Source organism: Poecilia latipinna, unplaced genomic scaffold (genome assembly GCF_001443285.1).
Source record: "Poecilia latipinna isolate Pla-1442-1.1 unplaced genomic scaffold, P_latipinna-1.0 Scaffold16, whole genome shotgun sequence".
In the NCBI taxonomy this organism is placed as follows: Eukaryota; Metazoa; Chordata; class Actinopteri; order Cyprinodontiformes; family Poeciliidae; genus Poecilia; species Poecilia latipinna.
Window position 1 is genome coordinate 428,288 of NW_015112632.1, and position 12,924 is coordinate 441,211.

General features: G+C 36.8%; 2 protein-coding genes across 5 annotated transcripts in view; one reads left to right on the forward strand and one right to left on the reverse strand.

Moving 5' to 3' along the window:
* The window catches only part of dbh (dopamine beta-hydroxylase (dopamine beta-monooxygenase)), an 18,558-nt gene extending 8,017 nt beyond the window's left edge, over positions 1-10,541 (forward strand). The window contains exons 2-12 of one of the 3 annotated variants that reach the window (XM_015033922.1): positions 199-345; positions 464-721; positions 836-1,012; positions 2,978-3,080; positions 3,893-4,059; positions 4,172-4,315; positions 5,889-5,927; positions 6,294-6,353; positions 6,462-6,589; positions 7,515-7,674; positions 8,885-10,541. In XM_015033922.1, the coding sequence (XP_014889408.1) occupies positions 199-345; positions 464-721; positions 836-1,012; positions 2,978-3,080; positions 3,893-4,059; positions 4,172-4,315; positions 5,889-5,927; positions 6,294-6,353; positions 6,462-6,589; positions 7,515-7,674; positions 8,885-8,977 (1,476 nt within the window). In that variant the 3' untranslated portion in view covers positions 8,978-10,541. The remainder of the gene's footprint in view (positions 1-198; positions 346-463; positions 722-835; positions 1,013-2,977; positions 3,081-3,892; positions 4,060-4,171; positions 4,316-5,888; positions 5,928-6,293; positions 6,354-6,461; positions 6,590-7,514; positions 7,675-8,884) is intronic. The other 2 variants (XM_015033930.1, XM_015033938.1) reach the window with 2 other exon arrangements.
* Positions 10,542-10,572: 31 nt separating this feature from the next.
* Positions 10,573-12,924, reverse strand: part of sardh (sarcosine dehydrogenase) — a 29,722-nt gene continuing 27,370 nt past the window's right edge. For both annotated transcript variants that reach the window (XM_015033890.1, XM_015033895.1), the window contains exons 21-22: positions 12,665-12,800; positions 10,573-11,829 (exon numbers count right to left, since the gene is read on the reverse strand). In XM_015033890.1, the coding sequence (XP_014889376.1) occupies positions 11,701-11,829; positions 12,665-12,800 (265 nt within the window). In that variant the 3' untranslated portion in view covers positions 10,573-11,700. The remainder of the gene's footprint in view (positions 11,830-12,664; positions 12,801-12,924) is intronic.

Below are 12,924 nucleotides of genomic sequence, written 5' to 3' on the forward strand. Positions count from 1 at the left end.
TAAAGACAGTTGGTTGCACTGGATTTAACTTACTGCAGGGGTGGCAAAGTATAAGAGGATGAATACAAATCCAAACTACATTGAAATTGTATTGTATATATTTCCATTCTCCTTCCTTTAAATGATGCTGTTTCAAAGTACTGTAATTAAAGATTGAAGTGTTCAGGTGGTCCTGTTTCACCTCATTATCTCCTACAGGACGCATGGAGTGACAGCAAAGGCCGTGTGTCACTGGATAGCCAACAAGACTACGAGCTGATTGAAGCTAAACAGAAAGCTGATGGATTTTACTTGCTCTTCAAAAGACCTTTTAGTACCTGTGATCCCAGAGACTACGTCATAGAGGTAAGAAAAGAGATTATTATTGAGTTGTTCTTTTATTTCCTGTGTGTGTGTCTGTGTGCATCAGCCTCCCATATTTAACTTTGTAGTTGTTTAAAACCTTTCTCCTCTGACTTATCAGGAAGGAACCGTGCACGTCATCTATGGCTTGTTGGATCAACCACTTGCCTCTCTTGGAGATCTGAACCTATCCAGAATCCACATGGGGGTGCAGAGAGTGTTGATGCTTCGCCCTGACATGCCGTCTCCCACTCTGCCTCCAGAGGTGAAGACAATGGATGTTCTTGCTCCAAATGTCATCATACCAAACCAAGAAACTACCTACTGGTGCTACATCCAGAAGTTGCCTGATGACATGTCCAAGAACCACATTGTCATGGTATAAGGATATTTCAAATAATAAATACTTCGCATTTGGTCTTTTTTTTTTTTTATCAATACTTGAATGAATAAATATTTAAAAAACTGTTTGCTTTTTTACTATTTCCTCCAGTATGAGTCTGTGATAACTCCAGGTAACGAAGCCATCGTGCATCACATCGAAGTGTTTGAGTGTGCACCAGATCTGCGGGAGCTACCACAGTACAGCGGCTCCTGTGACGACAAGATGAAACCCAAAAAGCTCAACCTCTGCCGCCATGTGCTGGCTGCGTGGGCAATGGGGGCCGAGGTATGATGGCAAGTCATTTCCATAATGTGAATGGGACCTTTCCACAATAACATCCATGACAAATAATCCAAGACAAGCCAGGACACTCAAATGTCAATTAAAGGATGTGACAATTGGGTTAAATGTCATCAGTTAATAAAAAATGATTTAAATATGCAAACACCAAATATATAGAGCAGTATAACTGTAAATAGACCCCTGGTTTAATGTAAATACAGAACATCTAATTGAAACGGAGCACTGGGACGAACTTGGCTAAGTCCAGACCTTGCACCTATTTTAAGAGACAAACAAAAGCTCCCACGCGAGTAATATTAAAACTTGGAGCTGCAGGCTTTAATATTCTGTAAAGATGTTCCCACACACATCACTTCTATTAAGAGACAGTCTGTATGTGGGAAGCACACAAATATTTATAAACTTGCATACATGAAAAGAGAAAAATACACCCACAAAAAAACAGCAAATGAAAACCCTTCATGAATGCATCTAAATGAGACGTTTCAGAGGCGATACAAAAAAAAATGTCATATATATATATATATATATATATATAATGGGTCCTTAAAATTAGATTCATGTTTTTTCAACTAGTTTTGAAACGGTTTTTTTGTGCCACTGGCACAAAATTACTTTTTTTGTTTTTATTACCTTTACTGCAAAAATAGAAGACTAGAACTTGCAGAACCGCATGTTACATTTGAATAATCAGCTGGGAAGAATAATGCCATTCTTTTTTCTGTGCCCCAATAGTTTTTATCTCGCATGTTCTGTTGATATCTATTGTGGGATTAGTCGGTAATTACAATGGCTGTGGTGAAAAAATATGGAGATAATTCCTGAGTTTCTTCTGACAGATAAGACGTCCTGGCCAGAGTAAACTTTGTCTTGTACAACTTGAATAAACAAACAAAATGTTTATTTACAACCTTCTCAATAATCCATGAATTTTAATTATTTGGTTTTGGTGATGAGCGCTGAGTCTTTCAGGTTTGAAGGCCTCCTTGGCGTCACCCTAATTTTCAGCTTCCTCCACAGAGTCTCTATAAGATTGAAACTCCAAAATATTAATATGACTTCCTGTCTGAGGAAACATGTTGCTCAGGTTAAATATTGGCCTTAAAACTGATAATCTACAGTGTGGGGGGGAAAAAATTGGGATTAACTGCAGATTTTGTCCAAATGACAAACTTTCGACTCCACAGAAGTAGAGTACAAGGCCATAGGGTAACAAAGCAGCGGCTGAGTAAGTAAAGCAGCCCGCTCTCCACATAAAGCAAAGAGGACAGGGAACAGCGAGGCTGTCACCATATTTCTCTGTACCGCTTCCCACTGTATCGCAAGCAAGCCTGGCCCCTCTCCGATTGGATTATCTGCCAGCTAAACAAAAACAAGCAGGATGCCTTCTGTGAGCTGTGAAGACAAGATTAGGTTGGAAATATTCAGGCCTCTTTCATCACCTTCTTATAGTGTTGTTTTATCCTCCTAGGCAGTGCACTGAAAGAAGAGGGTATTGAAGCCTTGTAAAGCAGCTGAAAAAAAAGGGGGAGAACTAAATTATGGAGAACTGTCCTTTTGAAACAGTGGAAGAGCAAGTTTAAAATGTTTTTTTTTTTTTTTTTTAGAAAAATACACTTTACACGCCAGCATAGGATTTCAAATTGTTTGATAGGTTCAAAAACACAAGTAAAGTTATCTGATGTGCAACTTTTCTTTGCAGGGTAGCAAATTCTAATTTTTCTGTTACCTTTCAGATACTAGAGACTAATTTATTCATGTAAAACATTTAAAAAGTATTTTATTTTTAAGGGAAAATCTTGATTACTATAAAACATGAGTGTAATTCTAACACAGTTGGTAAATGAACTGTAAATTGTAAGTCGTCCAATTAGCCACTGCACTACGCAAACTCCTGCTGTGGTTTTTCTCATGAATCTTATATTTCATGTGTTCCCGTGCTTGCAGGCTTTTTACTATCCTCCCGATGCAGGCCTGGCCATAGGTGGACCTGGTTCCTCAAGGTTTCTTCGCCTGGAAGTCCATTACCACAACCCTCTCCTTATATCTGGTACACACATCAATACTTAACTGAACTGGATGTACTGCCAATGGCAGACATATTCTTCTAAGAAAAAATAGATCAGCTGATTTGACTTTTGCAAATATGTATCTGGATGTGAAGTATCTGTGTATTTCACATTAATATTCTCATGTTCCTTGATATGAATAATTTGAAACATGTTTCTGCTTTTATGAAAAGTCTAGCGGTTTTAATCAGAAGAGGTGTGGCTAAATGTAATATTACAGGTTGTACGTGCGCCAATGACAATCTGTTTTCTGCTGGTTTGTCATTCAGAATCATGAGAAGACATATGAGATGTGTACACAGCTTCTCTGTGCTTGCTCTGATGCTGAAAATAATTAACTTTGAATCTTCTTCCATCACAAACTGACTTTCTGGCCACCTTGTCAGGGCTGGTCAAGTGGCATCTCAATTAAAATTCATGACTTGCAAAATTTGCAGTAAGTTAAAAAATGTTAACTTACTATAAGATCAGACTTTTTTTTTTTTTACTTTTCTCATTTTTGTTTAAAAACAACAATTAGCAATTAGCATTTCCTTGTCATGTCCAAGCTATAAGTGCTTCCAAACACATAGAAGACCAGACAAAGTGTCTATTTGACACTTTCAGTCAATGATCACTGACAACTTAAATAGCAAAAGGCTGCTACAGAAAACAAAAAGGAAAAAAAAAAACATCTTCATTTTTACATTTTTCAAAGACTGGGAAGGTGCACAAATATTCTACCTGTGGAATATTTTTCAAGTATCACAGTTACCGCACATGAAACATTAATGAGTCTGTATTTTTAATGCAGGCAGGCATGATTCATCTGGGATACGACTGCATTACACTCACAACCTGAGGCGGTACGATGCAGGGATCATGGAGCTGGGCCTCGTTTACACTCCTGTCATGGCGATCCCTCCAAAGCAGCATACCTTCTATCTCACTGGGTATTGCACATCTAAGTGCACCCAGACTGTACGTACATAAAAGCTTCATCGCTTAGTGGTTCAAAAGCTGAGAAACTCAGCTTTGAGATTTATCGGTAACCTAAAAACTCTTTTTATTTGTCTGCCGGTTGTCTCTCTAGGCTTTGCCTCCGGGAGGTATCTATGTGTTTGCCTCCCAGCTGCACACCCACCTGGCTGGCCGTGGGGTCAGAACAGTTTTGGTGAGGGGAGGGAAAGAGCTGGACGTGGTACAGGAAGACCAACACTTCAGTACAGAGTACCAGGTGAAAGAAAGGACATCTCTAACCATGTCAATGCTAAAATGATGCACCTTCGCAATTTTTTTTTCTAAAACAAAAAGATTGGAAAATTAATTTAAAAAAAATCATACTTTAAATGATTTCAGAAATACTGTTTAAAAAATTTCAAGAGGAAAATCAAAACTCTTTTTCCCTATGAGAAAACTTTTTATCTTGTTTCATAAATATGATCATCCTTAATTTACAAATAAACAGTAAAAAGTTTATCAGAAGTTAAGAAGAAAGAAGTGTCCATGTTACAAACAGAAAGTGTTATGTGGGCAAACTAGGTGCCACATCACAGCTTTTCTCCATTATTATTCTAACAAATAAGAAAAGCTTAAAGATTTATTCATCATGTCGTCATTTAACCACTTTATCTTCCAGGAAACTGAAACAAAACAGAGTGCAGTCTATTACTCATTTTCTAATAAACTCTTGTTATGATGGCTTGTTTAATAAAAAAAAAACAATATAACGTAATTTAAGAAATAATATTAACACAATATATATTTTACTATACCAGCACTGAAAAGCCTTTTTAAGCAGTTATTCGTGGAAGTTACAAACTGCTACTGTGCTAACTTCCTGCAGCAGTTGGCTGTGCTAGAGTGCTAATGTGACTGTGTGCAAAAATCTGCTTCAGAGGAGACAGCTGCTATTTCAAAATCTCTGATTCAGAATAACAATAATAATAAAATGCTTCTTTTCTTGAACAGAGCCACTAATTTATCAGCCAACAGCTTGAGGTAGTTTGAAAATGCTGCCAAACTTCCTGCCGCATCTAGCTGTGCTACAAGGCTAATGACATCTTGATTGTAAACAGAAATACCAATAAGACACAGGTGGCACTTTTTTTTTTTTAATTTCTGTCCTACTAGAGTGTTAGCTAGCATTTCCACATTTTGACTTTTTGTGGTGGGTTTAGTGTGGCTTGTTTTCCATTTCCTCATCCACCAAAAGGGGGAGCTACAGTCACAACAGCCACCCACTTCCGGTATGGATGACAAAATAACTCATGTCATGGTTTAAGGACTCATAACACACTATAATTTTGAAGCTGCAACAACCTTATCTGTCAGCTCTAAAGTGAGAAACAGAGGCATTAATATGTTGAGTTACAGCCCAGACGCATGCTTTTTGCATGCTACATATTCTCGTCACCTGTTATGTGATAAAATCTCAATATGATCTAATGTGAAACCCATCTAAATGTATGTTGAGTGGCGTTAATTCAGAACCTGAGGCCTCGTTAGACATATGAGGGCCTTTGTAACAACGTTCTCCGCCAAGCTAACACATTTTCTAAAATTTGTCAGCATAAAAAGTCCTGGGGAGGGAAACGGCTGCCATTCCTCCTCTCTGTAATTAAAGTGTTTGTACAGAATGATGCAAATATACTATGCTGAATTGTATGGTTAACTCTGAAGAACAATAAATGCATCCTGTTTTAATTAATTGTCAATCATACCCAAACTGATTTTTAATGTGAAGCACAATTGATTTTTGACTCATGAATCCTTTTGTTCGGCTTAATTTGCTCTCTTCTTACATGCAGACAATCCGAGTTCTGAAGAAAATGATAAATATTTTACCAGTAAGTATAACATTTTGTGGATTTTTGAATAAAAAAATGTGTGTATATATTTCACATGTGAAAAACAATCTATCTATTTCAACTGCTTTCTTTTTTTTATTTCATTCTTAAGAATAGCAATTTACAACTCAGCTGGTTCAAGTTTATTCATATTTCCTTCCCGTTTGCTTGCACATCTAATTAGATAATCTTACCACTGTGTGAAGCATTTAATTGAATGTAAATAGAAGGAGGCTGTAAAATCTAAGATGTGATGGGGAAATTCCCAGAAGATTGACCAAAAAGCTCTGATACACAAAACACATTCCTTTTTGACCCCAAACTGGCTGCTGCTACTGCTTGTGTAATTATTGTTCTGTCCTGCAGGGCGACGTCCTTATTACAAAGTGTACTTACAACACAGAGGACAGGAGCAAGCCTACAGTGGTGAGAAGTTTCAGTCTTTAAACGAAAGCTTGTTTTAACACTGTGTCCCTTAGTTCCCCCTCTGATGTCCCTCACACTCATTATTTTGTTCTGCTCTTTTCTCCACAGGGAGGTTTTGGCATCATGGAGGAAATGTGCGTCAATTATATTCATTACTACCCTCGGACTCAACTGGAGCTCTGCAAGAGCCACGTTGACCCAGGGTACTTGCAGAAATATTTTAGCTTCATTAACAGGTACTGCAGAAAGACTCTTCAAATCGTTACGAATTTCTAAAACTTGGATGTCTTTTATGCCAATTTCAGTCAGAAATATTCAAATCAATCAGGAATTATATATTTGTTTTTTTATAATGCTGGTATGTTTATCAATCTCCTCTTTTATTTTCAGAGGAAAAACAAAACTAATATATTTTTATACAAAATGCATTCCAATGAATATTTTTCTCATACATATGAAGCTCAGACTATTTACACAGCTCTACTGTTTTTAATGAGAAACATAAAAATACTATAATAATTTTGACAAAATACATTTCAAGGAGTGCTTAATTATTAATATTAAAAACACTGAAATGGGTCAATGATTAGCAGGAACAATGAAAACGAGGAGAGCCGGGGTTGAAACAATTTCAGCTTTCTAAAATCTACTGTAAAATATTTTTTCCACTTTAAGTCAATATTTTACAATTATTCTCTCCTTCTACAAACATATTAAATATTAATTCTATTTTTGGAATTTTATACATTTAAAAGGTCATTAGGTGCATTTTTCCATTGTTTGAATCTGTAAAAAAAAAAAAATTAAAATGCATCACACACACAAAACACACAATCAAAAGCAAGGGCAAAAAAAAAAACATTAAGTATGAAATTTTGCAGTAGTTCTTGTTAAGATTGGACAAAACATGAACTTTGTTGGTTTGATAGCTAATCTGAGCTATTTTCATTCAACCCTGCCTAAATGGAAGGAAAATTAAACCAGGATAGCACAAAATGTCCCCGAGATCTGTGAAGAATTAGAGAAACAAATGGGGATTTTATCCCCCTTCAAACCCGACAAACTGCTATCCTCTAAAAGGAAAGATAAGCGTTTTAAAATACCTCGTCTCCTTCTTTTGTGGACTTTCTTCCCCGATTTCTCCTCACTCTTCCCATCAAGGTTCCATGGAAATGACCAGTGTGTGTGTGGCGATGTTGGTGTGACAGATCAGTACGCTCAGCTGCACTGGGACGATTTTGCCGGAGAAGTGCTGGACTCTCTTTATAACACGGCTCCCATCTCCATGCACTGCAATCAGTCCACTGCACGCCTCTTTCCTGTGAGTCCCTCATTCATCAAATACACATATATTTACAAGCTACAATGGACTGGTGAGCTACCAATTTAACCAAATCAATGTGGATATCATTTCTGCAGAAGAGTCAGACTCAGTCAGAAATAAACCCACACAAACATCCAAGATGTTGGGATGAGAGTGAGTAAATTGATTGCAAATGGTACGACGACCTTAATCAAGATTTCTGGACAGAAATGCTCTTTCGTCAGAATACTAGATTTAGGAATTCTGGCTTGTAAAAACAGGAGTCAAATTTAAAACCAATTTATTTAAATTATTTTCTTAATGTCACTCTGCAGCTCAGTGACATGGAGCGAAGGCAGCTTTATCAAAGTATGTGGTTAGAAGAGAAATGTTACGGACGGGAATATGTCATGGAAAATATAACTAAAACACCATGCCTCATGGAAAATCTACTAAAGCAGGACCTTATCATTTTAAAAGTCCTTTAATGTCAAGCCCAGCGTGTGGTCTCTTCTCACACTGACGTGTCTCTATAAATTGTTGAACGAATGTGTAAGAAAAAAAAACCCTAAATGAGTCAGCGTTTATACTTGCAGTCATTCTCATTGTTCCTCAGTGATTTCTTTTACAATATGTTTGTTTTTGCTTGCAAAACTTTGTAAGTTGATGCAGCAAGTACAGGCTAGAGTTATTCTAACAAACAACCGGAGGCCGAAGGGCTCGGCCTCAGAGCAGCCTCAAAGCGTTGCACACAGCAACGGGCTGCCTCAGCATGGTGGCATGAATCCTTCACTTAAAACGTTTCAGATCATCAAGCAAACTTTAAATTGAGACAAAGATAACCGTTGTCAAATTAAAAGCGACTCGAGTAAAATGTCTCAAACATATGAATGAATAAGTGCTTGATTTAAATAACCTGAAAAAGAAAATCTAGTTTTACTAACAGTGACGTAACAATAGAGGCAGTTTTACGCTAACTGGTTTTGCCTAATTTGCATTTCCTGAATTGCATTGTTCTTTTGAAGACATTTACACATTTATTGTCCTTGGCAAATTATGTTTACTATAAATGTTTGTGCTTAAATGTGATCAAGACTGCAGAGTTGTTTGTGTTATATAAAGAAGCCGAACGGAAGACCAATGAAGACATATGGAGTATCTGGACATTTGTTGAAAAGAAACAGAAGAAAATGCCTTTGAATAAAACTATTATTAATTTTTCTCCCAGGGTGAATGGGAAAAACAGCCCCTGCCAGAAGTCACCTCCATCCTGCCAAAACATCGCTACCCCTGTGAAGGAGGTGCAGAGTCGTACAGCTGAGCCGGCGCCGCTCCAGTCTGAGCAGAAACATCTGGAGTAGTTTGAGGACAGGGAGCGACCAGCGGACCAACAGGAGATTAAAGAGGATTATTAAATGTGACTTAGTTTGAATCGAGTTTTATCTCTACATTAGCTGATAAATAGCATCCACTGCTTACTGTAATTATATGCCTGTGCAGACACCCACCAGCTGTGTTTATTATTAGTGCATACTAATTAAGCTAATCGCAGTGTTGTTCATGTGTTACATCTAATGAAAAATGACAGTGAGATATTTGACATCAGAGGTCTGTCAATGTAAAAACAAAAACAAAACATAAAAGCTATCCAAAAATTAACAGAAAAAGTTTGTTCCATTTCTCACGATTCTGTTAAATTACAACTAAAGCGTTGCATTTGTCATATAGTTAAATAAATAAATATTGTATGTTACAGTAAAATGTTGGATTACCTTCCAGTCTTTTCCGTATTTGATTGTTCCTATGGAGGTTTTGTTTTTGAAAAGAAAAATGCACAAAGTGCTTTAGGTAAAATCACATTTTATTAATAAAGAAATTCTCTTCAACACAAGTAACAAGTCTAGATTGACATCAATAATTTACTTTGACTGTTTCTCTTTGCATGACTCATTTGTTATTTAAAGTCAGCGCTGACTTTAAATAACGATTAATTAGTAAACATTTTGTGCTTGATGTGCAGCAGCAAGCATCAGAGAGATATACTAGAGTGATGCTAAGCAACTTATAAACCCTTCCAGTGACTAAAGGGCACCTTATGTTTTAAAGGCTCAGTTACAGAGTAAAGAATTTATTACATAAAGAGCACGAAGAGCATGTAATAAAGTAGCATTACTCCTACAACTTTTACTCCATACTCAGTAACTTTATATCGACGATGCGGCTATTTGCCACTTCTGAAGATTCTTGTCTGGCAAAAATAATCTTAATTATGAGGTAATCAAAATGTCAGTGTCACTGAAGCTGTGTTTTTATTATGCTAGCCTGAAACTTCAGCCCTACAATTTAATGACCCCGAATCCTCAACCAGAGATTCTTCAAACACGGTTAAAACTCGGCATTCTGCAGTCGTGAATGTTAGTCAGTCTCCAATTCTCTTATTCTTTGAAATTGAATTAACGTCTAAATTGTAGCAATTAGTTTAACAAACTAAGCCGACGCCACTCACAGAGCAGCAGCCTCCATTCTTTTAACCTTAAAAACTCTGATGCACATTCCTGAAGGGTTATGGCTGTTTTCGTTTCTGTCTTGGAACATTGAAACATAACAGAAATAGATTAAAACCTTGAAATATTCTCTCTTCTGCCCTTTCACATCCATTTCAAAGGATCAGAGTAATATCAAAAACTGAAAGCTTCCATATCGCAGCCATTTTCTTATGTAAATTTCTACTTTGCTCATCTGTTTGTAATTTGACGTAGACTATATAGATGCAGGATGCTAAGTCCAGTTCTCAGACTTACCAGTAAAAAGTTGCAACTTAAGATACAGTAACACTTTGATTTTAGGAGAGCTGAGGTTTAACAATGTTTGAAAAAGTTTTTTTTTTTTTTAAAGTGCACTACTTTTTATTTTTATTTGCCTCTGTGGAGTTTTTTTAACCTGTGGAAAAAGAGCAGAGCTCATAGCCGTTAAGTACTTTTATGAAAACCTAATGGAGCAAAAAGAGCCTTCATGGAATATTGTGACCCCTATCGCGTTAATGTTAAAAAATATTCATGATAAATAGTTAACCTCATAAAAAACATCACTCTACCTCAGCCATTTGGTGGGCATGAAGCGCCAAAGGCACAGTTATAAAACTTTGAAGCCAGAAGCAGGAGGTCACACACAGTCAGTTTGCTAGATGGCTGAATATTTTACCCTTCAGGACGAAGCCTTGATCTCTAGTTGTTGGTGATCAAAAAATATGAAAAAAAAAGAAATATAAAAACAGCTTTGCTCTTAATTTAAGCCAAATTATATTAAATACTCAATTATCGGGGAAGCGGCAGGATCTGATTTACTTTGAGTAAAAACACACACACACACACACACACACACACACACACACACACACACACACACACACACACACACACACACACACACACACACACACACACACACACGCGTATAATCTCTTTTCCGAGCCCTTTTAGGACTTCTTTTGTTAAGGACACTCTCAGTGCTTCACATAAAACTTTACAACACAGACACGTCTATCTATGTTCATGATAATTAATTCTGTTCAACAGCTCAGTGCAAAGTGAGCTGCTACAGGAAGTAAGACTTTCAAAGTTAAAAACTGAGTCTTTAAAGTAATAAATATCTGGACTAATATCCTCTAATGAATTGCTAGTTTGGCAAAAAAAAACAAAAAAAAAACAAAAACGAATTATTCGGGTAAGTTATGTTTGCGTGCTGAGAGGATAGTGAAGTTTATTTAGTTCTAAAAAGACTTTGTCTTGATAAAAAGTCTTGAACTGGTGGAAATTTTATGGTAATAATCGTATAAGAGCACATGTCAAGGAATAGTGGACCTGCTTTGATTTTGAACATTTAAATCATTTAAATGAGCAAATATTGTTAAACTCAATCTCCTTCAACGTCACTTTATCGCTTCACATTTATGAAACACCATCAATGGCAGAGGTATACAAATGTAGTGGCAACTGAATGTGGAAAAGCAGCAGATTGCATATTATTCTCTAACCACATTGGCGCTCACTCGTAGATTCCTTTAACCCGTTTATTTTCAGGGTCGAATGGAGATTTGAGGTGCGCCTTGGCCTTGTACGCCACTCCCATCCTTTCGAGCGTGAACTCTCCGGTTTTAATGAAATCGGCACTGACCTGGTGAAGGAAATAAAAAGATTTAGTTGGTTAAAAAAACAACATGTAAAGGGCTTGAGGAAAGCAGGAATGAAAGAGGGATTTCAAAGGATTCACAACAAACAGAAACGAACAGCTTGGAAGTCCTGAACGCAGAAAGCAATTAAGCCGTTTGTGACTCGGCTGTCAGTTCCCTTGAAACACAGAAAGCTAATTTTCACTGACCAGCTCACATTTCCCTCTCGGCAGCAGCCCTCCCTACTGATCTCCCACTCTGTCTCTCAGTCATTTACACAGTGAAACTAACACAGCTGGCTGCCTCTTACATGAAAACTCTGAGTAACTCCAGGTTTTTATATAGAAACCTTAAATATCACTCGCCTGCAGCAAAGAAAATACCAACGCTTCATTGAAACAAAGATTTCAAGAGTAGCAAATGCATCGTAGCCCTTTAGAGAATATGTTTTTTACTTATCAGCTGGGTCAGATTTATGGTTATCCAGCGAGATCTATTTAGGAAAATACTTAGGTTAATAAATATTTAAGATAACAATTTAGATTTCAAGAAACATTCTCGTATGAAACAGTGATAAAAGGCTTTCTACAAGGTTTCCACATTCATGGTTTATCAATAATTACAACCTTGCTGAGATATTCAGCTTTACTCACTTCTCATTTAGTTCAGTTGAACTGAATGCTGTCCTACATAAGCATTAAATATTTTAAGTTTTTCTTTTAATCAATCAGCTTTGGTCCAAGAGAGATAAAAGAAATAATGTGAAACTAAGGGAGCAAGAGCAATCCCAGAAACCAAGACTGGATAATAAACGGGGAATACAACGTGCAACAAACTCACCACTCCTCCATCAGGGTTGCGGATGTATCCATAACCAAGAGTTTTGTCTATGAAAAAGCCGTAGTCGGCTCGCCGGAGGTGACCAACAGGGACGCCGTTACGGAAAATGGCCTCCAGACCGAACATTGGTATTTTTCTGGTGTAAAAGATAAGAAAAAACAACAATGGCGTTGCAACATACTTCTTTTAGATTTTTGAAAAAAAAAAAAAAAAAAAAAAAAAATATATATAATTATATTAAAAATAATAAAAAAATAAAA